At 39.6% G+C, this 26,720-nt stretch overlaps 1 protein-coding gene across 1 annotated transcript in view; it reads left to right on the top strand.

Annotated features, from left to right (window-relative positions):
- Positions 1–26,720, top strand: part of SNX4 (sorting nexin 4) — a 35,919-nt gene that overhangs the window by 5,259 nt on the left and 3,940 nt on the right. The window contains 9 exon segments of the mRNA XM_068407628.1: positions 7,258–7,396; positions 7,473–7,622; positions 8,734–8,781; positions 12,483–12,538; positions 17,123–17,195; positions 18,747–18,808; positions 20,313–20,378; positions 24,486–24,575; positions 25,839–25,938. Of these exon segments, the coding sequence (XP_068263729.1) occupies positions 7,258–7,396; positions 7,473–7,622; positions 8,734–8,781; positions 12,483–12,538; positions 17,123–17,195; positions 18,747–18,808; positions 20,313–20,378; positions 24,486–24,575; positions 25,839–25,938 (784 nt within the window).

Genomic DNA, 26,720 nt, shown 5'->3' with positions numbered 1-26,720 from the left:
TAACGGAAAAAGTTGCCCAGCCCTCTGAAATGGTATTCCTCGGCGCAGAGAGTGACCCTTGCTGTAGGGGTGTGTCACTTCTCTACACTGGAAGGGCAAAGGCTGAAGGCAAGGTTACTGCTCCTGCGGTTGGAGGGGTGATGGCTTTTACAAGGAAACAAACCAATGTATTTCCTTCTTGTCTGATTTAACATTTTGTAGCCATTCCTCCTTTTATTGCATTCAGAATTGTTTAATGGCTCATTTAAGATAATTAGTTTTAAATGGGAAGTGGGAAGAGGTTAATTAGCTGGACTAAAGTTTTCACATTGGCACTTTGAATTAAGGCAAATGAACGTGACTTTTGGAGCAATGTAATCTTCTAATTGCTTGTGATAATATCACTTATGAACCTAAAAGCTGAAGGTTTCAATTTTGTCTTTTTAATTTTTTTTTCAGGCAGGTTGGTTCATTCAATGAATAACGTGCATTGTTAAAACTGTACTTAGAGGGGAACCATATGGTTTTCCTGCCTGAAGACTGTACAAGTATTATATTGTGTTTTTAAAACCAAAACAAATTGAGAAGTTTGACTGAATGTCAACAAGTGATTATAATCTTAATTGAAACTGGTCTCCAGTACTTGCATTTAATGGTGGAGTTCATAATGTGGTCTAAAAAATTAGATGGTAATGAAGGTATTAAGTGTAATGAGTACCTTTGTGGATTTCTACTTCCTTCCTGGAATGGGGTTCCTGGGAAGAAATGCTCTTGTAATTGGTGATGTTTTATGGTCTCATATGTAACCAGGTGGAGACATTTTTGGTGTGATTAAAAACAAAAAAAAATTGTTTCTCTCATCTTACTTGCCTGTCACAAATCCATCCATGCAATTTCAAACATTACTACCCCATTTAAAAGGCAGTGGTGTGGATGCAGGCTCATAATTGAGGGCTCTACAGTACTTTCCCACCACAGTTTTGCCCTTTCTCTAGAGAGCAGAATCTGGCTGCTTTTATTTTATCAAAGCCTGAGTGGAAGGGGGAATCTTAAACTAGTATTAATAATTTCAAAATGTGTCTTGAATTTATTCAAATGGATTAACTTAAAAAGCATTGCTGCTTTGTTGGGTGCTACTCAGCTGCACTCCTGAAATGTTGTCTTCCCTCTCCAGTCACTAAAAGTCACTAAACTGATGTTTCACAGCCTGTTGGAGAAAAAAACAACTAGAGTGGGTGGTGTGGTGGCAGAGGCAGCAGAGGTGTCCATCCTGCAGAGATGGGGCAGTGTGGTGGCAGGCTCTCACTGAGGCGCAGCTGTTAGGGTGCAGCTTTTTGCAACGGCAAAGAAGAACATCCAGACATTTCTCTGGACAAGCATCTGTCTGTTTTGATGTCACGCTTGCTTGCTTTACCTGTTGTATCTTAACTGCTTTTCACCCAAAACAAGAACTGTGTTAGATAAAGATAAAAGCAACAACTACAACAAAAAAGGCAGCATTCGCACTTCTAAGACAGTGAGAATAAATGCATGTTAGAATAAAGGAAGTAGGTATGATCTCAGAAATAACGTCAGGCTGTTTAACACAGACTGCGTTGAGGAGGTTGTATCAGATGCCATCTATGTAAAAAAGAACAAACTACGCAGGCAGGGTTGACCTTCAGGCTTCTCTAGTAGTAGTAATTGAACCTTTTTCTTCAGGGTATAATGTGAGGCTTGTGTGTCCCTCATGAGTGTTGTAAAGCTTGATTAACTTAGACTTAGGGAAGCCTAGCGTGTTGTCCACAGATCTGCTTTGTCAGAATAAATTGACAGTAGGCTTTAGATGTAGTAAACTTCCTTAGTTTCTTCAGTTTCTGGGCAGGGAAGATGTGGCGAGTGGCATGATCTGGTCTCGCAGTCTGTTTCCTTCCTCCTTGAGTTCTTGAGGGCCCATGTGGACATAAAACTTCAAGTCACAGGTTGCCTGCATCTCTGTTGTGGGGTAGTCGTGGTTTGTTCAGACATAGGGCTAGGCTTCTTTATAAGGCTCTGGTCCTTCCCTGCTGAAGTGCTACACTCCTAGATGACTTCTTAAAAATTTTGGTTCCTATTTTTCTGCTTGATATTTGTGTGTGTAGACTGTGATGTTGCTGCTCTGATTATTGTGTTTTTAGTGGTTTTTAAATAACTGATGTGTTCTTGTTAATTCTGACAAATACAAAACTGATACAGCAGGCACGTTTAGAAATTTTTTGCACAGTTAAGGCTCCACATGGTCTTTGTTGCTTTTAGTTTATAATTAACTCTGTAAAACAGTCATGAAGCATTAAGAGCATAATTTACACTGGAACATTCTCTTGTCAGAAGGCTGTGATCTCTTACAATGACAGCTTACTGATGGTGTGTTGGCCTGAACCTTACAAATGATAAATGGACTGCTACACTGTTAAAATATGTGGTGATCCTATTGGTGTATTTGCCTTCCTTCAATACTTGTAGGATAGGAGAGTGAAATCTAAGTGCATTCTCTTCTAACCTGTAATCTGCACTGCCTAAGTAGAATATATGTCGTTCCCCAGACTTGAATCTGTGAAGTCACCTTTAAAATTCTAAAGACATTATTCTTGACTTTATTTCTTTTTCTCCTGTTAGCTTGTAGCAGAGCACTATTCTTTAGTTCTTTTCTCACACTCGTGGTGTTAAAACTATTGAAATTTACGATAATGTGACTCTCTTGACTGCAGGAGTTGGGAGTTCTAAGAAAAATACACGATAAAGCTGACTTGGCAAAAATGGGTGTGTGGAGGAATGGGAGGCAGAGCAGGATGAGTTAAGGCAGATCAACTATGGAAGACAAGCTACCAAACTTTATATTACTAATGTTTATTACTGTAATTGTGTTTGATATGAAATGGCTATATTGAGGCCACTTACAAATGCATACTACCAAAATTCAGGATAGTTCTCTTCTAACTTCTGGTGAAGTTAGATTTCTACAGAAGTGCACTTGAAAACAGAGTAGGAACGGCTGGACCAGAAACTTCCTTGAAAGATAAACTCCTTTTCATTCTTCACTATGCTGACCTCATTGATGTTGTAGGTTATTCAGAAAGTGATAAATGTAAGATCAGACTTGCACTGCATTGGGAATTGATTGGGTTAGAGGCAGAAGATAACAATTAAGTACACGCTGTGTTGAAATGAAACACCCAAATGAACTTTTCTAAGTACCTCGTATTCAGGAGGTGGAAAACTTTGTATTTGAAGTTGCCAATGGCAGTGTAAGCCCATAGAATAAGTTAAGTGGAGATGAAAAATAATTGCAGCTAGCAGTGCTTTTCCTTAGGGGCTCATATTGACAAGAAAAATAAGAATGATATTTAAAAAATAAAGTGAACTGTTCTTCTTGCAGTTTACCTTTAGTGGTACCTTCTTAAGCCTCTGTAACTGTCTGAAATGTGTTAGGCTGCCATACACTGTCAGTAGTGTGTGCACACCTGGTCTGCCTCTAGTTACGAGGTGGTGCAGTCAGTCTTACACTTCAGCTAAATTAAAAAGATGAATAATGAAACTGTACTATTACAGAAAATCAAAACTGGAAAGAAGAGCTAGTTAAACACAACTCTTGTGCCAGTCCCAGGGTTTCATTTGCTGTGGCCAGGAAATGGTGTTGCATAGGAATGACAGAGACATTTAATAGCAGTGGACCAAATACGTCCTGCAGGTTTGTGTGGTTTTTTTTTTTTCCTTCCTCTCTTTCTTGTCTGATAAAACATCCATTATATTATGGAGTACTTCTTGTTCCAGATCTGAGACCTGGATCTGTAATCTTCCTGCCTTTAGAGTAAGGGTGGCCACAGCCTGCGTCACTCTGTGCAATGTGTCTGCCTTAGCCCTAGGTGAGTCTCCAGTGTCTTCCTGCTGGCGCAGCAGCATCTATGTCTGCTGCACAGATGGGTCCTCCTGGGCTGTGGCTGAGTTCTCAGGGCAGTCCTGGCCTGTGTTTTTCTCATCTCCCTTTTCATGTTTGCTTGTACAGTATGTTCTCAAGCAGAGTCCACGTAATCCTGTGATGTATTGATGGTGGCAGTCTTGCTTAAAGGTTGATAGTAACCCATGCAGAAGTGCTCTTGAAACCCATGGTGTAAATCAGTGCAGCTGGTTGATAGCTGCTGAAGCTGGAGATTAAAAGGATCCCTACTGCTGAAGTACTTTTACGTGAGTGTCTTGAATGGCCAGGTTGTTTACCAAACCCTGCTGGGAGTTTCTCCTCTAAAAAGTGAGGTTTGTGCCTTCAGCTTTTGACTAAACAACTAATCTTCGGGGCGTTGTAGCTTAATTCTTTATCTATTTAAATTTTCCTCCAACTCAGCACTAGTACAATCACTAGATGCCTGCTTTTAGCTGAAGTGTTCTTGAAATGTTTAAATTGTGCAATGTTCATGTAGGGAGGAATGCTGCACAGCCTGTCAGCCCAGTGCTAAACTGAGCTTACCCTCTTCAAAACTCGGTGGTTGTAGTTGCAACTTTATTGAATCAAAATACTCTAATAGGTAAGAATTCCGTGGGATGTTGGCAGTGCAATTTAGTGGCTGTCAGCAGTGTGCTCACCTTTTTTTTTTTTTTCTTGTCAGTCTCAAACAGTTTTAATCTGCAGCAGTTTGTGTTGAATGCTTATGAATACATCCTTTTTTCTTCCTCCTTGTGAAATTTTTTTTTTCTACAAGTTCAGTCACCTGGAATAAATGTCCTTTCCACAAGGCAAGGACAGTGCTGTGGTGTAACCCTAGCCAGTGACTAAGCACCACACAGCCGCTTACTCGCTCCACTCCAGTGGATGGGGGAGAGAATCGGAAGAGTAAAAGTGAGAAAACTTGTGGGTTGAGATAGAGACAGTTCAATAGGTAAAGCAAAAGCTGCACATGCAAGCAAAGCAAAATCAAGGAATTCATTCACCACTTCCCATGGGCAGGCAGGTGTTCAGCCATCTCCAGGAAAGCTGGGCTCCATCACCTGTAACGGTTACTTGGGAAGACAAATGCCATCGCTCCAAACGTCTCCCCCTTCCTTCTTCTTCCACCAGCTTTTTATGCTGAGTGTGACATCATACGGTATGGAATATCCCTTTGGCCAGTTGGGGTCAGCTGTCCCAGCTGTGTCCCCCTCCCAACTTCTTGTGTACCCCCAGCCTGCTCGCTGGTGGAGCGGGCTGAGAAGCAGAAAAGACCTTGACTCTGTGTAAGCACTGCTCAGCAGTAACGAAAACGTCTCTGCATTATCGACACTTGTTTTCAGCACAAATCCAAAACATAGCCCCATACTAGCTACTATGAAGAAAATTAACTCTGTCCCAGCACAGATAGATATACAGCAAATGTCTGCCTTACTCATTTAAAAAAATTCCTTTTGTGTAATTCTGTATTACATCACTTCAGTCTCAAGATGTAACTGTGCTTTTTTTCTTTTTAAAAAAAACCCCTCAAGCATATAGCAAGGCTTCTGCTCTCTAATGAGAGTTCAGAAATGGATGACAAAGGCTTCTTGTATTTTGTTTAAGTGTATCAAATTATTGGGGCCGCTCTGAAGCGGGATTGTTTTGGTTTTCGGTAAGGTCATTAGAAATCCAACCTTGTAGGTTAAGAATAGCTTAAAAATCAATAATTTGTGTGCTATTTATATCTTTTAAAACTTTACTTGAGAAAGTTCTTACGAATTCAAGAACTGTGTAGCCTGAATCTTGGTGGAAGAAATAATGTAGTACCCTGTTCTCTGAATACTATATGAGTAAGTATTTGTAGTTCATAACTTACTGTGCCCAGTTCTGGGCTCCCCAGTACAAGAAGGATGTGGATGTACTGAAGCAAGTCCAGTGAAGGGCCATGAAGATGATTATGGGCTTGGGGCATCTGATGTGCAGGGAGAGGCTGAAAGAGATGGGGTGCTGAGCCTCTGAAAGAGACAGCTCAGGGAATCTTAGCGATGTGTATCAGTACCTGGTGGGGGATGTAAAAAAGATGGAGTAAGACTCTTTCTGTGATACACAGAGAGAGGACAAGAGGCAGCAGCCAAAAATTCAAATATAGGAAATTCCATTTAAATGTAAGAAAACCTCTGTACTGTGAGGGTGGTCAAACATGGAAATGGGTTGCCCAGTGTGGTGGTAGAATCTGTCCTCGGAGATACTCAAAACCCATCTGGACATGGCTCTGAGCAACCTGCTTTGAGCAAGGGAGTTGGACTACAGGCGTGCAGAGCTCCCTTCCAACCTCAACTAATCTGTGATAGTCTCATGACGTAGTTAATTCTGTTTCATGTAAGTTTTTGCCAGTGCTTTGTATGCTAATTAGTCACTTAACAGAAACCAGTGATGTCTGTATATTAAGTGCCTTGTCTGAATTCTCTCTGTTTGTTCTGGCATATGCTAACTGCCAAGAAGTGTTACTGACCTGATGCTTATTTTATGATATTGCAAAGTATTTCTGTTGCTTTAAACACCTTGTATGAAGAATGATCTTTTTTTTTCAAGTATCTGTATTACTTTTCAATCCTATAATATTATATGATTTCTCCTTTTATAGTAACATAAAATCCTTTAATACCTTGCTAGGTGATATTGGCTTTAAGTTTTCAACAATTTTTTCAGATGCATCAATTTTGTACCTGCTTACTCTGTCTTTAGCTAGTTTGTTAGACTGCAAGTTCTTAGTCCTTAGATATAAAAAGATACAACTTTGAACAAAAGAAATTGGAAGTGCTTTGAAATATGCTACATTTTTCTAAAAATATCCTTTAAAATTTCTTAATATTTTTAAAGTTATATTTTTAACTGTTCTAGCTGTTGCAGGCAAGACAATTTTTATTGTCTGAAGACTTCCTCATTGAATAGTAAATTCCTTCTTGTAATACTCTGTATCCTTCAGCTACTCATGAAGTCCACGGCTTGGAGCATAACACTGTTCCAAGAGAAATATGTCTAATTCTGTAGTGATGTGAACTAAGTCACTTGTGTGACTGTTTACTTGACTGTGACCTACCTGTTTGTTTGTGGTGTGATGAAAATACGTTGACTTTTCCTGTGTTCCTAAAAAATTTGAGTGCTATCAGGCAGAAATTATAAATATTTTTAAATGAAGTATGTAGACATGAAATTAGTTAAGGTTACTTTAGATTGTGGGCAAGTTACGCAGTAATCGTTACTGGGTAACTATTTTTAGGGCCTTTGCTATAATTGTACTGATGGTATGAGGGAGAAGGTGATAGCTTACTAATGCTCCAATTTGCTGCTGTATCTTTCAGAGCTGTTGAGTCCCAGAGTGAGGGACAGTGCGCCCCAGTGGACTCCCTATGGCGACGTTACAGTGAATTTGAGTTGTTGAGGAATTATTTGTCAGTTACCTATCCACATATTGTTGTTCCGCCTTTGCCAGAAAAAAGGGTAAGGAAGCTGAGGCTGCAGCTTGCTTTGTATTTTTTGTAATTTATTTACTGTTAACGCTTTTCTGTTCAAATAGGCTGACTTTGTATGGCATAAGCTATCAGCAGATAATATGGATCCAGATTTTGTGGAAAGAAGAAGAATCGGTTTGGAAAACTTCTTGTTACGTGTGGCTTCACATCCTGTTCTTTGCCAAGACAAAATCTTTTATTCATTTTTAACGCAGGTATAGTAAAGTGATGTGCTTTCTAAATACATTCTTTAGTGATTATTTATTTAAGATAATGTCCTTTTGCTATCTTCCTTCCCATTGACCCATAGCTTGTTCTGTGTCTAGAAGGAGGATAGACAATGTGAATAAACTTGAGGTGGAAAAGGCTTGTCTATCTAAAAGCATCTTGACAGCCCACTGCAGTTGTACAATTGGCCTTCCAATGTACCTTATGACTCTCTTCCAGCCTAGTTTTAAGGCTCCTAAGAGAGAATTTCCACCTCTTTGGAACAGCATATTGGGAACTTAATGCGTGTTGGTTGGGAAAGCTTCTCTAGGACTAAAGCTGAAATAATGTGCTATACAGCTGGCTGCAGAGACAGTACCGGCTTCCAATTCACATTTTGGATATCCATGGTCTCTTTAGCTTTGTGGTTTGAATCATGATCTGTTCGTATGTGTCGTGATCCAAAACCCGTACAATATGTTATCACAAAAGTTGTGATCCAATTGTCAGCTAAAGCATTGCATTCTGCAGTTTTCAGCTTTAGGAGATGTTGGATGTTTCTTTTTTCTGTGCTTTGATGAGAGATTCCCAGATAGTGGCCAAAGCAGCTGTGTTTACTGCAGCACAGTATAGTATGTAGATAAACCAGTGTATGGGAACTGAAAACAGTGGACAACCAACCACAACACATGAGTGGAGTGACTGCATGTGCACTGTAAACAGTTGTCACTTGTATGTTCTCTATATGCTGTCTGCCTCAAGCTGCAAAGGTCCTTGGAGCTGCTAATAATCTAATAGGCAACAGATGATAACTACCCTTCTTTCTAAAGACCTGAGCTACTTCTTTAGACAAAGCTGTGTGGCTCCTGCCCCCAGTTGATAGAATAAGGTAATTGAGTAGTGAAGAGGAGAGAATTTTTGGGGGGAGGTTAGTGTGCAAGCACAACATAATGACATGTTATTCTTAACCCAGATTCTTGAAAAGACATGGAGAGGGTACCTGAGGCAGAACCCAGGCTTACTGGAGAAGCTCTTCTGATAGGGGCTGATATAGGGACTTGCAAAAGCTGTGGCACTCCTAAATCACTCTAACCAAACGTTCTTTTCCTGTATTTTTAGGAAGGTGGATGGAAAGAAATGGTGAATGAGACTGGATTTCAATTAAAGGTAATTACTGTAATTGTTTGTCTCATGACTGCTGTGACACAGAAATACTACAGCAAACGTGTTTTAGGCTATTTATGAAAGGCTGTTAGAAAGAGTTAAGGGCATTGCTTTATGTATACTTGTAACTACAAAAAACAGTGGTGTATTAGCATGTAATAGGTAAGACTTCAGCTGTTAAGTTCTCTAGCAGGCTTGTTAATATGTGCCTATGTTTGATGCTCAACCTTGTGATTCTGCTAGTAATGTAGAATTATGATCCTTATAAGCTTTAAAACTAATGAACTTGAGCCCATAGCAGTGCGTTTGTATGTTGTTAGCTTAGTTTAACATCATTTTAAAGATGAGTGTCAGATTTACCCTGGTAAGAGGTGAAAGGTATCAAAACAAAACAAACAAAAAAAAAAGGCAAGCAAAGGGATCTGAACGGTAGGACTTCTCTACCAGGATAAGTTGCTGAAAGGGACTGAGAAAGGTGGATTTGGTGCCCCTTAACTGTTTAACAGAATGTGTCTTGAAGTAGTACTTGTCTCCAGTGACATCAGTGAGTTTGTGGCTGGGTAAACTGGTGGAAGACTTGCAGGAATAAATGATCAAAGGTCGTGTGTCTGTACAGAATAAGAATCTGTGAGAAGCTGATAGATTGCTGGCCTGTGTCTGGAAAAGTTACTATATGGGGACAAATACTGAGCTTTTTCTTCATTGTCACACGATCAGCTCTCATGAAACCACAACTGAAACCTAGGTGGATTATGAAGAATTATTCTGAATAGTGAGAGCTAAAGAAAATCACTGGTGCTCTTGTCCTCAATGTCCAAGGGGCTTGGATACTGACACTTAATGTTGATAACTTAAGTTGACAGTAATTCTCTTCCATCATGGTAGGGCTTGCATATTGCTAGTATTTATAATGCAAAAAAAAATACAAAGCTCTCAGGCTGTGTTTTCCTAGTCAACACATCTTTATTTCAGCTTACACTCACAGGAGTTCAGAAAGTTTGTGCTGGCAGGGTATGTTCAGGAGTGCACGCAGTGGTGCGTGTATGAAGAAAAGTCACAGCAGAATGCTGAGAACATTTTCGTACTTGAAACCATATTGTAGATTAAATGAGAGAAGAGCAAGTCCTGTTTTCCTTCTAGATTTGATTGTGTGTATAGTTTCCCTTTACAGTTCCTGTTTCCTTAGGAAAGAAAAATAACTCTTTGCAAAAACCTGGGAAAAAGCATCTTTCCTTTATTCAACATCTGAAGTATAAACCCCTTGAGACTGGAGGTTATTTAGCCCTACACTGGAGGACAAACCTCTTTTCACTACATCTCTTAGACTAGAATCAGACCACTGGTTTACATGCTGCTGCTGTCTCTGCTGCTGATGCATTGAAGCAGGATGTGTCTTTTGTCCCAAAGGGTTTGAACCAGGCGAGCTAAACTTTAAATTAGGCATTAATGCAGTGTAGCATGTTATAGTTGAATGTTGATGTTAGAGACTGTTCACTCTGCCAACTGTATCATTAAATCATGCCTTTCCTCTCTCCCACCCCCAGCACTTAATTTTATTCTTTAAGGGATTTGTCACTTGGGATTTTAACCCTTCTTTAGGAAGGAGAAAATTCCCCTCTCTCTTTAGTTTACTTAAATGATTATAGGATCATAGTACAAATTAACTGTCTGAAAACTCCTCGACTGTACCTCATTTGATGGGGAGTTCATCTCTGAAATGCTTGTGCATTGTATTAGTCTTAAATCAAGTTTAAGACTGGACAGACATTTTTCTAACAGCATAACTCTGTGTGGTGCAAATGCTCAACAGTGGTGCGTGGGAGTTACTGTGCTGTTAACAGCGAGAAGGAAATAACCCTACTTAGACAGTTGAGCATTGGCAGGATCTTGGTTCCTGCCTGACAGTGCTTGTATGCTTACTGAACTCTTCCTTCAGAGCACTCCATGTGTCCGTAACAAAAGCACGGTAATGTAGGGAGTGATCCTTTTCAAATGTAAACCTGTTGAATGTGCATGCTGTCCCAACAAACTCCAATGGCTTTGGTGCCTGCTGTTTGAACATACAGTATTTTGTGAAACAGTTACTTAGAGGGAAGGACTCTGATTTAACGTCGGTGTACCTGGGTGGTGTTTGTACTGTGAGAGAATGTATGAGAAGTATGTGTAGGTGTGTCTGAACACCCTGAAATCTAACTGGCTTGTGTAATGACTTGTCAGGATATAGCAGTGGAGGTTGAAGGCCATACAAGCCCCTGGAGCACTCTGAATAAACATAAAGGCTGGGGCTTGGAGTTACTGCAGTTTTGTGTTTCTTGGGCTATCTTGGACATGCTTCCCCATGCTGCCTTTTGTCTTCCCTTTGCAAGATATTCTTAGAGGAGCGCTGCTTGAACCTGTTTTCTGCCAATATCGGTCAGTCAGTCTTTGTCTTGCAGGTTTCATTCACTTACCTTTTGGTTTGTGGATTATATTTTGTATTGGTGGTTTGGTGATTGGAAGAAGGACAGCTAAAGTTAGCAAGACTTCCATCAGTACCTCTCATCCTAGTTGCAAGGAAGAAGCTGATTTTCCCTCAACTTGGATGCTCTCCTAAGTGTCCTCCAGATACGGAGCTGGTTCCAGGTGAAAGGAACTTGCAGTGATACTCAAATATGGGTATCTTCGGCTCAGCCCCAGTGCAGTGGAAGGTGAAACAGTCTTAAACTGTGCCTCTCTCATCTGTAGCCATTATTGCAAGGGCCCTAAAAGAAGGACTCTGTTCTTGATTTGGGAAAACACTCTGTTCCCTTCACTGTCAAATTAAAAAGTAAACTCCAGCCATTTCCTGGAGTTGGAGTTTTCATGCAGCATAGATGAGCCATGGGTGAGCTGTATGTAAAATGCCATATAGAAATGAAAAGTTGTGGTGATGTGGGACCTCTGTGGATGAGGCTGGGATATCTCATCTGTGTTGGTGTCTTATTAAGAGTAAATACCCCTTGCACAGTTCAATGTTCAATTAAACTGAAAAAAACCTACCTCCTTAGAGAGGTTCCATAGTGCTGTTGCAGTTGTTGGTAAACCAACACCTCAAAAAGTACAGTAGCCAATTAGTGTTTTTAATTAGGCATTGAACTTTATTCTGTAGAGATTTATTATGTTCTGTTATAGAAAAGAACATTGCATTAAAAATGGCTCTATTCTGATATACGAATTATATATTTTCTGTAAAGCAAGTCATAAAATAAGAACACCATATATGAAGATTTTGATTTCACTGGGGAACTGATCCTAGTAATAAAGAGCATATAGAGGTCACTCTACCACTGGTTTTATTTGGTTTGAAAAATATAAAATAGTTTGTCCATATGGTCTTATGTTACCTAATTGCTTCATCTAAAAAGAATGTAGGGTTGTGTATCTTAACTCCGTGATTTGTGTAACATTTTGAGAAGGGACTATTTTTGTGGGATTTGGATTATACCAGCTTAATTTTAGTGGATACTGTTTACATCCTAGTTCACAAAAATAGCTTAGTTTTTTGACTTTTTAATAAAAATCTGACGTACAGGGCAGCTAGTGTCAGCTTGTTCAATGTTTGAAGATTTAAATATGCCAGGAAGGCAGGATTTTTTTCTAATGGTGCTGCCAGAAGGCTGAGATTTTTTGTCACTGGAATTTAATTGCATTAAATTAACAAAGCTTTTTTTTTCCCCTTTTTTCAGGCAGATTCCAGATTAAAAGCTCTTAATGCAACATTCAGAGTGAAAAACCCAGACAAGTAAGATTCCACATCCTTACTCCCTCCCTTTCCTTTTCTCAGTTACAACTGTAGCTTCAGATGACAGAATATTCTATATCCTTAGAATAAAATCAGAAAAGATGAATTATCTTTCTGCACTTCAAATCTTAACAGAAGCCCAGTAAGGAGGTAGTGTGAAAAGGTTTGATAAATCTTGTTTCTAGGAGCAGGAAACATTCAGAAAACTGCCATCACTTTATGCAAAATGAGTCTTTCCTTTTAGCTAGATTAAAAGAAAGTGACTGAAAAAAAAACCTCAGGAAAAGAACCTCTTAATGTTTGTTTGTAAAGAAATCTTTACAAGCGTGAACAGAATGCAGATTGATAGTAGGTCTTTCCAAAAATCTGCTAGTGTGCAATTCTGGATGCACGCGCCCTGGTGTTGCAGTTCATAGTTCTTTCCAAGCTGCCAATTTTCACAGATGCTTTTGAAAGTCCAGAGGTCAGTTCAGCTCTGTTGCTGTTTAGGAAGCTCTGGGACAGGCACTAGAGCAATCTGCTGGATTAAAAAACTGGTCAGAATTGTCAGGGTATGTAGTGGGAGGTTCATCACACCCTAGGTGATGTGAGGAGGGTAAAATGAGAGTTTCTATTTCTGCAATAGTTAGAAGCATTAGTGTGCAGCAATAGGGTCAAAAGATGTTGCTGTTGCCATCTGTAAACAAGAGTCCCATACAAAGTGCCCTTCTGGGTTCATCTGCTGTCCAATAGTGGCAGTAGGAAATACTATTTAGGGAGAGCCCACGTGCCCGATTGCTTTCTGTTGTCTGCTGCCTTTGTGCTTCCCTAGCATCTATGGCTATGGTATTAAGGACGTTAGAGGGTACATGCCTTTCTGAACCTCTTTATAGACTTACCTGTGAATTGGTGCAGTCCCTCCTTTTTTATTGTGTTTGCTTTTGCAGCCTTCTGTGGCAGCAAGGAAGCTTTTAGCTAGGATTTAATATAAAGATAACATTCACAAGTGAGATCGAAAGCCAGCAGTTCTCTCAGTAGCTACAGGTGAAATTGGCTCCTTGTTTAAATGCTTCATCCTCAATCATCTTTGTCTGTGGCTAGTAGGAGTTAGCTTGTCCTGCTTTCACAGCAGGGAAACTTTGCCAGTAGTCTGCCTATAGGCATAGGTGGGCAAGCCTTGTTAAGGCTGAGATGAGGAATATACTGTTATCTTTCGAGGTAACTTAATGTTTCAGAAATCAGAGCTGTGGTGATTCTTTGGCTTGGTAAAAAGCAGGAAAAGAGTTAATACAAGAAAAACATGAGGAAGGGCTTGTAACAAAAGCAGTTGCTGAGCATGTGTCTCAATAGAGACTTCACAGCACTTAAGAGATATGGCACATGCTTTCTGTTGTGTTCCGCCAGCTACATAGCTTCCAAATGGAACTTTTGGATACAAGTTGTTTAATAAATAACTGATGAGCATAACTCTTTTTTTTTTTTTTTTTTTTTTTTAAATTCAGGGAGAGCATTTAGTATAGCATGTGTGGCTCTAACAGGAGGAATGGTGCCTTGCTCTGCCTAGCACATTTAATGCTTGAGCTGCTTGGAATCTTGACACCTTACCCATCTGCGTTACCTTTGGTGCTTGTGTGACCGGGTGGTAAAGTGGGTTCAGCAAGCTCACCTTTCCGAAACAAAAGATCCGACTGCTGTGTGGAGTGTAGGCTTTCAAGTTCCTGGACCAGGAAGGGTTCAGGTGAAGAATACCTGCAGCTCCCAGTCCAGATTGCCTGATGGTGCAGTGGAGCTGCACCCTTCAGCTTAGGGCAACGTGAGGACCTTTGAACAGCTGAAACGATGCTGCTCTAGGAGTTCAAATGTAGACTGGAAACCAAATCTCCTCCTGTGGGAAGCAATTCATATCTTTAATGGTGGAATTATGTGGTGATGGTATTCTGATACTCAGAGGTAAATTTGTATGTACTGCAGACCTCTCTAATTCGGCCTCATGGCACCAATCCTCTTGTTCTCATTCTGTGCTGTAATTAAAACAATGGCTTTCTTATTGGTGAAAAGTTTCTTTAGAAAACACTAAATCCTTTCCTAAGGCAGAATTAAAAAAAAAAATAGAGTAACTCTCCTTTTTGTTTTGTTGGGTGTTTTTTTTTTTTTTTTTTGTCTGGTTCATTGGACAAGTGGCTTGTTCTTTAGTGAACAGTTCTGTTCTTGTAATATCTTCCTTCACAGAACAGGAAAATGGTACTGCCTTCCCTGATGTAGGGAGGAGTCCTGCTGAGCAAAATGCACAAAGTAAATAACTTATATTGAAATACTTTCTACTGTAAATGACATTTTCTTCTTTGCCATTACCATAAAAGATATTTTTGAGAAGAAACCTCGTGGTGTTCCTACAGAAATGTGGCCTGATCTGTTCTTCATTTGCATCTGAAGTTCTCCTTAATAGCTCAATTAAATATCTAGACTGTTGGTAACGTTGCAGAACCAGTAAAACCAAGGGAAAAGCGCTAGGCTTGCTTCAGTTGCTGAGTACCAAAACTATGTCTCGTTTCACACTTCTGTTGTGATGCACTGGGAAGTAAACATCCCTTTGTGTGCCTCGCCAAACTCAGTCTGGAAATTATTTTATAATTATGTATTTTTTTTGCATGAGCAATGAGTAGGACTTAAGCAAATACTTGAGAAATAAACCTTTGATCTGCAACACCACCAGTCTCTTAAAAACAGTTTTTCCTGAAAAATTATGTTTGTGAAACCTTCAGCCTTCAAGGAAGATTGGGCAAAAAATAGCATTGCTTTGGTTTCTGTTTTTCTGAGACAATAAAAAGAAGACAGCTTGGTTCTGAAGTGTTGATTTTTTTTTTTTTTTTTAAATTATTATTATTTTATTTTTTAATGGGGGAGGAACTGGCATGGGAGAAGATGTATTGCTGCTGGAGTCCAGGATACTGAAAATCCTCTTAGGTTCCTGACTCTTGCCTTCAGGGAGTACGGCATTCCTAAAAGTTTTCTTGCCACAAAACAGGATAAATAAAACTTTTCATTATAAATTCCTGGAGTGGAAAGAGGAGTCTTCCTGAGGTGAAGGCATGCTTTTTAATCTTTTGTTTTTAGTTCAATTATTTCAAATATCTTCACTGTACGTGTCTGCAGCTGTCTGACATGCAGCCCTGGTGCATATTTTATAAAGTGTAAACTGAAAAGATTGCTCTCTAAACCCCACTGTGCAGATCAATGACTGTATTTATTTTTCCCATCCAGTTTCTCTGCTGACTTTTAAATCTTTTTATGTACTTTAACCCTCTGTGTGTCATAATCTTATAAAAGATGCTCCTTGGAGATCAAAAATATTAGAAATGGTAATAAAGCTCCTACTTCCTGAATGTAAGGAGGAGAATATTTTAGGGGAAGACTTCCTGGCAGGGGAAGAAGAGGTGTTAAATGAAAAACCCTGGCGTTTCATACTTGGTCATCCAAAACAAGTGACCCGACTCATTTCAGTAAGACCTCTTGGGTACAAACTATTCTGAAATACAAAGTCTGTCTGTGTGCCTGTGGTGGGAGATGGGGTGAAGGTTTTAATGCTTGAACATCAACCTGGAAGGCTAACCTTAGTCTCCCATTCCTTAATTCTAGTTATGTTCTTCTGTGTGTGTTTATTTTCAGATCATTGTGCAGTAGTTTAGGTAAAGCTGTTTCTGGCTTCCCATCTTGATCAAATACGTTCTTGTGTACCAAAGTAGGCCATGAGTTAGACTTGTGTGTAGTAGGGAGGGTTTACGTATACAGAAGTGGCTGTTGCTCTGGCTTAGTTGGTTACCTGTGACTAGGAAAGCTGTGGCAAGCTTCATCATTAGCATGAGCTGAATGTATCAACTTAAACTACCACCAAGGCTTAACTGGGGTTGCTGATAAAATGCCTCTTCCCTGCAGTAGTGGCAGGCCAGCAGTGTGCACATGGTCACTGGTGATGGGGTACCTTCCTAAGCTGTAGTGATGTGATGGCTTTTAGCCGTGTGTGACTCCTCTGCAGGTACAGGTCTCAACAGGGTTTCGTATGTAACTAGTTACAGTTACCATATGGCTTAGCCTTAGAGGAATTGTGGTAATTGTGAATGCCTCCTTGAACTTCTGAAAGGCTGTAAGTACAACTGGCTAGATGGCAGCTTGAAAGTAAAGTATCTTTGTCAGGTTGCAAATGTGAACTCTTTTTTATTAAAAAGTATGTATGCTTCAGCAGATTTTGGCTTTGTACGTATTTAAAGCTTTCCTGTTCACTCATGCTTGCCTTTATAAATCCCATCTTTAAAAATACCCAACACAATGATGTAGTAATTTCAGTTAATGACTTCTGTTTCATAAAAATCTATCTCTTAAATTGTTCTGAACCTTCATCATTTACATAAATAGCAGTTATGCAAGTGTTGGGTTGTCTGCTTTAGGGAAATTAAACTCTGCAGACTTCTTGAGGAGTCTTCAGCTAATTCCACCTCAACATAATCCGCGCTCCATCTCGCTGGCTATAGCGTTGTGGCTCTATCTTGCATTGTGTGAAAACTTGCTTTCATGATGGCTAATGATGTACTATCTGTTTCCTGCTCCCAGGAGATTTACTGAGCTAAAACACTATAGCGATGAACTGCAGTCTGTCATATCACACCTTCTGCGAGTCAGAGCTGTAAGTATTTCCCATGTGTGTCGTGACAAATACTATAATTTATTTATAAGGCAGTATTTCTTGCTTAGTCAGGAGAACTGGCATATGTGTTCTAGAATAAGGGCAGTTTTGCCTGAGAGAGTCTGGCTGTGGAGTGTGGGGCAGGAGACAGCAAGGCTGGGGGTGCTGACTTTGTACAGATTTGGGGAGGAAAGAGTTCCAGATATGATGGTTGATTTTGACAGTCGTTGGAGGAGGAAACACATGCATGTTGCTAATCTGCCCTATCTCCTGATGGTCACGTATCAGAGGGAGGTGTTTTAAAGAGGATCAAGCTGTCTGCTTTTCTCTACTCAGCAGACAAGTTGCTTTTTCTGGGTATCTGGGCTGGGAAGGGCCCCAAAACACAGTTTTCTGGTCAAACGTACAATACTTTGTTTTCCAGAGCTTGTAGTATGACTCGTGTACGCTTCCCAGCACACTTTTTCTTTTTTTTTTTTTTGGCTTATTCTTCGATCTGTAATGAATAATGTTCTTTCTAATGATGAGAACAATTATGTCATGCATCAAGATACTCTGTGGGTTGAGAGTGGAAGATTTATTTTTTTAAAGTCACAAAAAGGAAATGGGAAATTACAATTCCAGTAATGACGAGCATGATACTGCTTCTTAGTATGTTCAACAAGGATTTAATTTTTGATGGAAACTGTGCGGCAGAGAGGATGGTAATTGATTGCCCTGTTGAGCTGAGGTTCTTGAGAGGATTAATCACTGGTGTGCTACTGACATTGCTTTTTTCTCAGGGCTGTGTGTGCGTGAGATCTGTTGGGCAACTTGCTTACGTTTCTTTTTTACTGCTTTGACAGACCAATAATGGTAACTCTTACCAAACTTCAGTCTCATTCATTGGTACATCACAATTACAAGGGCATTATCTGGATTACAAGTCACACTTCAGAGTGTACATGTGGTCTTTTCTTCTGAGGTTGTTGCCAGCATTGTAGTACTGGCTGCAGCAGGTACTGACTCTCCAAGCGGCTGAAATGACGTATCTAGCTTTAGCAAGAAGTTCTGCAATGGATAGCTCATTTCCTTTCCTTTGTTTTGCTGAGCTGGATGGAAAAATCAAGTCACTTGTTAGAATTCTACTGAAGCTGTCCCTACACTCTCGATGACAGGATGGAGTTTTGTCTTGCCATCCTTATGTTAAATAAGCATGTGTGTGTATAAATTTGGCATTATTCGGGTAAAGGAGGCTATGCCTTACATCTGGTTGTCAAAAACTGAAGGTAACTTGATTATTTGTGGTCTCCATAGGCATATCCTATATGCGAGTGCTTCCAAAGTAGTACTTGAAATGTTACTTCTCAGTATAGCCTTGATTGTGACTTCAGTCTTCAAAAACTTAATGCTGTTGATTTTTCCTTCAGTAGTGGCTTAGATTAGATTTAGGCCTAATCTTATATACTTGTGTAAAAACATTAAAGCTTTAGCTTGAAATTTGTATTTGGGTTTTCACAAAGCAATTGCACTTAATGTTGATGACCAAAACCTGACTCTCAAATGTTTTAGAGGGTAGCAGACCGGCTATATGGTGTCTATAAAGTCCATGGCAACTATGGAAGAGTATTCAGGTAAGAGTTCATCCCGTTTTTAAATATATACATAGACAGAGAGATGTGGAGAGAAAAGGAGAATTTGTTGGTTTTGTTGTTATGCTTTTGAAAAGTATATATGAAACGTTTCAATGTCTGCCTTGAAAAATTTCGTCTTGGAGTACTAATGAGATTTCTGTGTTGGATTTAGCGATCTCTGGATCTGCTGAGCTTAGTCTCTAGTGGAAGACTTTAGCTTTTCGTTTTATATTCCAGACCTGTGGGGCTTTTGTTGTTGCGTTGGCATTCTGTTTCTTCAGAATTTAACTTACTACCTATTTTCATACAGTTGACTCTGAAAAAGCTTCTAGGGCTTCTTAAGGGTTAAAAATCAACAACTATATCCAATTTTAGTACCTTTTTTTAAGCGAATTTGCCAATCGGTTTTTGATTTATATGAGTGAATTGCATGCTCAAGTTTTCCATCTCACTGGAGAATTAAAGAATCTAAACTTCTGGTAAAGGGAAACCTCCTGCTTCTACACACTGTTCGAGTGCTAAATTTAATTCTCTGGGTTAATGGATTGCAGATGTCTTTCTCATTGGGGGTTTTAAAGTGAAATTAGGTGTAGTTCTATAATAACACAAAGACAAACAAATGTCAACATAAGCAGAGTCGAATGTTTATGAAACAGTGAAGGACAGAATAGATGCATTAGCCATAACTTGTGTGAAATATAAGGGGACCCCCTTCTTTTTTCTTGTAAAAAGAGTTGTGGATGTGATTCCTGTAACTAAGAAATCTCATAAGGTTTCACAAAGCTGAGAACATAATTAAAATTGCACTGTACATACTTGGGTGTCCAGAACAAGTCTTTTGCTATCTTTATTGTAGATCTGTTTCCTTCTGTATCTAAATGATCTCCCTAACGTGAATAGCTAGTTGCAGTAATGAGACGATTGTAAGTTGATTTTTTTTTTTTTTTTTCTTTCAATGAATAGAACTAAACAGCACTCTACTATGAAAACAGAAAACAACATACAGCAAACGGTTTCAGAAGCAGTAAAATGCTCACAAATGTCAAATCCTACCTTCTGGTTTTTGGACTGAGAGGCTTCTATCTGATGTGTTGCGAGTCTGGAAAGCTTAGCTGCTTCTTGATGAGCATGTTAGACCAAATTCTGTTTTAGAAGGTTCCCCCCGCCTTGTATTTTAAGTGCTAGTATCTTCTTTTTTTTTTTTTTTTCTGTTTTTTAAATTGAGTTTTAGCTGTTTAAACAAGACTCTGCTCAAAACCAGTCCCAAACTAAGTATATTTGTGAGGATGAGTTTAGGTGGCAGGGACATTTAATGGAGTGCCGTAAATAGCCTTGCCACGTTGTCAGTGTTGCTGCTTAGAAGAGGAAAACAGTTTGGCCAAGTCTAACTTTGAGGCAGTTTCCATTCAGGTGTCACCTGGAAAGAAACTATATACAGGATGCAGCTTATTAACTTCCCTTACCCTTCACGTGTGATGTTGTTTCTCGTTTGTTTTTCCTACAGTGAGTGGAGTGCAATAGAAAAGGAGATGGGGGATGGGTTGCAGAGTGCTGGCCACCACATGGATGTGTAAGTACTGACTGAATATCTGATAGTTTGATGTAAGCCAGATGTATGTACTTCGGGGTTGAGGGAAAAGAAAGGAAAGAGGGAGAGTTCTACAAGTAGTGCACTGAGAAAGTTGGGGGTGCGTTGTTTTTAGGTATACAGTGTCTCTGTGACTTGGATGCAGGCACAATTTTAGCATCCATGTACTGTATTAAGTAGCTCAAAAGGTCTCAGGAGAACCAGAGGGGTTTCTTTTTTTATTATTATTTTGAAATTGTAGAAGTGTTTGGAATTCTTCCAGTTTTTCTTCTAAGCTACTATGCCAGAAACTAGTGGAATACAACTTTAATGTACTGCAGACCTGATGAGATCCATTTGGTTTTGATAGCAGCATTTTGTACCATGCAGTAGATGGTACACAGATTTGGACTTAATTACAGAAAGTTAAGAAATTTAATTAATCAGCACCAAAACTCTAATGGATTCTTGAAACAAATACTGACTGGGTCTAATAAAGTAGAGAATCCTCCCTCTTTGCATCTTCGGAGTCAGTTGGCAGAGTATGCAAAACCCAGCCTTCAAAATAAGAGTCTAGCACTTCAGAGTGCTCACTGAAGTTGTATCCTAGGCTCATGCTTTCTGCTTTCCAGGTAGTCATATACAGTAAGTGAAACTATAATTTCTCATTGTTCTGATTCCTCTTCTATAATTGCACAGTACAGATAAGTAACAACTCCAGCAAGAGACGGAAGCTGTTTGACACTTCTTCATACAATAGTCTTACTGATAAAGTGTAATTTGTGTGGAAGTTATCAGTTTTAGTTTGCAGTGCAGATCTACATATGTACTACTGCCTGGTTGTAATTGGTGTGATGCCTTGTCAAGTGGAAGGGTTTGAAGAGCCATGCCAAACTCTGCCCTCAGCTTCTTCAGAATAATTCTGGTTTTATCACATCTTTAAGAACTTGAAACCCTCTAAATAATTGATTCACGCTTCTGTGTTTTGGCTAACATGGTGGTTTGCACCTAAAAAAAGCAATAATATTTTTTAGGCAGAGGGCTCTGGTGAGAATAAAGAAATAGAGAATGCATTCTGCTTTCAGAATAAAATTGTTGAGGTAGAGGTGGAATACAATGGTAAACACCTACTATAGTATGCAGAAATTGAAGAGATTATGAAAACATGGTATAATACAGAGGAGTTAAGGAGGCACAAGTGGTTCAGATACACGACACTAGATGTCAAACACCCAGAAATGCATAACCAACTAAAAAAAGTGGGTCTGACCTCTCAGTCAGGAGGCTGAACCCTCTCCACACATCTGAGATGTTAAATGTGTCTGTAACACAGTTAGGGTTAAAGATCTAGAGTAATGACAGTGAGTTTTTGGGTAACTTTAATCACTGCATGAAGTCTGAGGTAGCTTTCATTGTCTGTCATCTCTTCTGCTCTGGCACTCTCTTACAACAATAATCTCATAGTGATGGTCAAGCAAGAAGCAGCAGCTGTGAGATTCAGGAACTTGATTCAGTGACCTGTGTGGTCTCCAACCAGTAAGGATCATATCTATGATCTCTTGAAAGTATAACTTACCAGTTGAGTTACCATTCCCATAACATTGGACAGGAGTTTATTGCAACAGAAAGCTATTTCAAGAAGGTTGCTTAATATAGATGTTAAACTTCAAGGCTAATTTAATTATTCTCTATCTACCCCATATGCTGTAGTCTTTACTGGATGTTTATTTAAACTTTTGAGTTGTTATTGTTTAGTATGATCTAAAACCGCTTAATATTTGGAGAAGACATCCCAAAGCACCTCTGGGAGTGTATTGTATAACAGGATGAGGCTTGCTAAAGTGATAAAAAACAACCGAGTACGCTGAGAAAGCTCGAGTGAATGGCTGTAATTCTGTCATTTAAAAGATGAAAGAAAAAATGCTGGACCTTTGACTTCTGTCCTTTATGCTATTAATGAGTGACCCTTTATCTCTGTATCAACTAGACTGTCATTGCAGGTGGAAGCAGTCTAAACTAAAACAGGGGTTTAGTTGATGATTCCCATGAAGAGTGGGAGCATACTAGGTACCTTTAGAACATACTGCAGTGTTTCTCCTTCAGATTTTCCCTGGTTTGCCTACCTGCTTAGGATAAACCAGTATTTAAACTCCAGCTTAGGCAGCCAGAAATAAAGCTTGTCTTAGTACTTTTTTTTCAAATCAAACTCAAGTGTCATTACGAAAACCCTGTCTAGGTAAGGTGGGTTTTTGTTTGTTTTTTTGGAGAGTTGTTCTGCCACAGATGAGCTCTAGCACTGCTCTAAACTTAGAACGAACTTGAAACTGAAATGTGGCCCATCTGCTGCCCTGAGAAATCTAACCACTATAGTAAAATTATTGCACTTCAGAACTTAAAAATAGAGAGGGTTAAGCCACTTAGGACATGTGTGGCTGCAGGATTTTTTCAGAACGAGTATATTTTTCAACAGTTTGGACCTCTTTCTTACTTTGATTCATAATGTGAATCCTTGTTCTGCCTGTTCTTTTATACCTTCTACTTAAACTGATCTGCTGTTGCTGGTCACTTCATACGTTATGCTTATTTATCCCAAATAGCCTTGGCAGGGCCTTTCCTGGATGTGCCATGTCTTTGATTTCACAGAGCATCAAATCATCTTGCTTGTGTACTTACAGAATTCACACTTGAACAGATGGGCATGTCTGCAACTCTTCCTCAGTCTCCCCATTCTTTCAGTTATTCTGCAAGCAGCCATTCCCTCTTAGAAGAGCCTTATTTCACGTGCCCTCCTGAGCAGGCCTCAGGATGATCATAACTTTCAGCAGGAGTGTCTCCCTCAGATACCTCCCTTAGATTCCCAGGGGTTTAAGTGACGTTGTTTCTTTTAAAGCTTGCATGGGAGGATTTCTTGTTCTCTCCCAAGTCATGTTACTAGTTCCCTTTCAGCTTGAGAGTCTTGCTACTTCTTCCATAGAGCCAGTTACTGGAGAGGCAGAGGAAGAAAGGGGAAAACTCAGACTTTGCAAAAGCTTTAAAGCCTAGAGGTGCTGTAATTAACATTTGGGTCACGTTGTGCTGGTCACTAGACAAGCGTGGGCATATGCTCGCTTCTGAGAGCCTGCAGCTGTGCAAGGGATTGACACATACTTGAGAATCCAGACTGAGTGGGCAGAATAGAGGAAGGCATTTGTGATGGGATCTCATTCATTCTGTTTATCTCCAGTGGCACATGCCCTGTATTGCTGGCTAAGGTGGCATCCTATTTCTATCACTGTGCCAAGTGAGACATGCAGTTACCTTTTAGCTGTAGGCCTGTCCCTGCAAATGTGTCCAAGCACAGTCATCTTGGTTAGTGAGAACCTATTAAATACTGTCCAATAAGCAATATAAACTAGAAAAAGAAAGTGCTCTTTCCCATTTTTAGGAGACATCAGCCTAAACGACAAAACTCTTGGTGAATACAAGAGCTGCAGAGTTGGTCCAAGCCCTTGTACTTCAAATTTCTCCCTAAAAGGAAGGTTTAAACTTCTTGTTGCTCTGAATTGACATGCCTGACTTACACAGCAGACAAAGCAGCAGATTTCAAGGAGCTGAAGGACTTAATGTCGTGGGGTTCAGAGCACCGCTGTGAGTTCTCTTGTACTCGGGCTGAGTAATGAACAATGAAAGCAGCCTCTTTGCCCTTCAGAAGGTATGACGTTCCCATTCCTATGCCTTCATGCTTTAAGCCTTGCAGGATTTCTTCTGCACCATGTCTTGTTTGCCTTGGTGCTGCCTGTTGACAGTCCACTGAAGAAAAGGAATAAATTGTTTTTCTTTCCTATAATAAAAACTGCCTCATCTTCAGCAGGAAACTTATGATAGATCTTGTACTTGTCAAAAGATTCATTGCAGTAACAACCAAAGAAACAGGCCTGCAGGAGTGTTTATATTAGCTGATTCAGAGTTTAATTGAAACCAAAGGAAAAACCCTTTTTGGAAGTGCCTTTCACTGTTTTACTTTGTGATGGGTGTTTCTGTCAAACAGGTGTCCTCCCTTGTTACTGTATGTGTTGTCCTTAAAGGTTAAATTAAGGAATTTTATATTTAACCATGGCTGTTTTTCACCAGATATGCTGCTTCTATTGATGACATACTGGAAGAAGAGGAACATTATGCAGATCAACTGAAAGAATATCTCTTCTATGCAGAAGCATTACGGTATGTACAGAAGTGTATAGCTCAAATGGAAGCCGTAGTCCTTTCCTCTGACATTGTGTTGATGCTGAATTTAGTTTGGTATCCTCTTCTGTTCTCTGACAAGTAGAAATTTCAATGTTGTGGAATCTCCATGTTCTCACCTCTTATTTTGTTTACTCGTATTTGATTGCCATGTAGGAGGCAAAAAAAAATGAGAACTGAGCTGATCAATAGTGAAATGACAGAAACGTTAAACTCTGTATACTGTGGAAGGTAATGCTGTTTATTCCTCTGGTTACCTTGGCTTCTGGTATAATATTGCCTCAATGTGCTGAAAGTTTTAGCTTTCAAATGATAGGCCAAACAGAGCTGCTGCAGCCATTACAAATTCCAGCAAGTTTCAGAGTGCCCTTATATAACTTTCATCTGCTGTGCAATATTGTGCAGCTTAATACTGATTTGATTTGATTTTTTTTTTTTTTTTTTACATTAGCTTTTATAGGGCAGTCCCCCGTTGCAAGCGTGGGTACAAAAGCAAATTGCTTTATGCTGTAAGATTGCACCTAAAGCTGTTGTGCTCTCCACAGGCTAGGTCTGGACCTCTTGGAGAGGTCCGGTAGTGCTGTAGAGAATTGGGTTGGCAAGTGTGATGGCTGCTGTGTGGGAGCCCAGAGCACAAGTAGCCTCTCCTGGGAGATGAATGTGCATCTGGCCTTGGAGTACGGATGTAGCATCGTCAGCCCACACAGGACTGGGACTTACTGCAGGTGGCTAGAAGAAACTCTGCTCTTTTCCAGATGAAAGGCACTGTATGAATCTAGGAGCACTGTTTCTTGTTTCATTGTTTAAAAAATAAAATGTGAAGTATTTTATGATGGACTGATATATTGCTGCTGTGACAGGTACCATCTCCAGGTACCTTTTGTCATGGTTGTGATTTTTCTGTAATATGTTTTAAATAAAATTATTCGACAGTGGTGTCCTTAAGTAGGAGGTAGGGCTTGTATTGCTGAGAGTGTCTCAGAATGAGTCTAAAAAGAGGAGCAGAAGAGCAGAATGCTGCTGTACTAAGAGCTTTCTTTATACTTTAATCCAGGCTTGCTTAACTACAGCATTTGCAGAGTTATGCATTCTGTGATAAGGCTGTTGAATTCGAGTTAGATAAATAATTGAATGTGCTGCCTGCCAAAAAAAAAAGCGTGATGCCATTTGTAAAGTTCAAATGGAGGAAAACGTAGCAAAACAGAGCATTACGTGACAGATCTTTCATTGCTTGCTTTTCAGGGCAGTTTGCAGGAAACACGAACTAATGCAATATGACTTGGAAATGGCTGCACAGGACCTAACATCTAAGAAACAGCAGTGTGAGGAGCTGGCAACAGGAGTGAGTCTTTCCACTTTCTTCTCCAAGATGCCTCTCTTTTTTTTTTTCTTTTTTTTTTTATTTGAGCCAAGTTACTCAGAATGACATTTAAATGGCACTAACATGCTGGCTGCTGCTGCTGAGAAGCAGTATCATATGAGCTGTAGGCATCTGAGGTTTAAAGTAACTTGGTTCTTGGTGACATAAGCTGTTTGTACCAAACTTCTTTTATTGAATACTGAGCAAGTAAAGGGTTGCAGGAAATATGACCTGAGCAGAATAACACAAGCAACTCTATCCTAAAGATCAAAATTCTGAAAGGCTTCCTCTGCCTTTTGAAAGGTGGATATTACTGATATGTGGCTAGTCTCTTTTATACGGAAGATAATGTTACTTAACACATTATCTTAAAGTGATAACTTCAAAAAAGTGTTTAGAATTCTTAATATTGCTGTTGGATCTATTGATGCTCTATGTGCAACTACTTTATGGCTTTTCTTTCTCGTACAGAACACAAGACTTAGGTTCCTTCCTACTTCAGTAAGAAAATTACTCTGAAAGGTTACCCATGTCAGTGGAATGGCTCACTTATGGTCCAGTCCACAGACCAGCTTTAGAAGTTTGAACACGAAATTACTTCTTGCCCACTTTGCTCAGTCTGATGTGAGCCACGGTACCTCTATAGCTACTTATTGGTGGGACATTCGTGAAATGGAAGTTAAAGCCACAAATCAGCTGAATATTAAGGATAAGCCCAAATGCTGGTAAAAATCACATAATGACTTGTGGCTGTGCTCAAGAAT

Source organism: Nyctibius grandis, chromosome 9, assembly GCF_013368605.1.
Source record: "Nyctibius grandis isolate bNycGra1 chromosome 9, bNycGra1.pri, whole genome shotgun sequence".
In the NCBI taxonomy this organism is placed as follows: Eukaryota; Metazoa; Chordata; class Aves; order Nyctibiiformes; family Nyctibiidae; genus Nyctibius; species Nyctibius grandis.
This window is presented reverse-complemented; position numbering and strand designations above follow the sequence as displayed.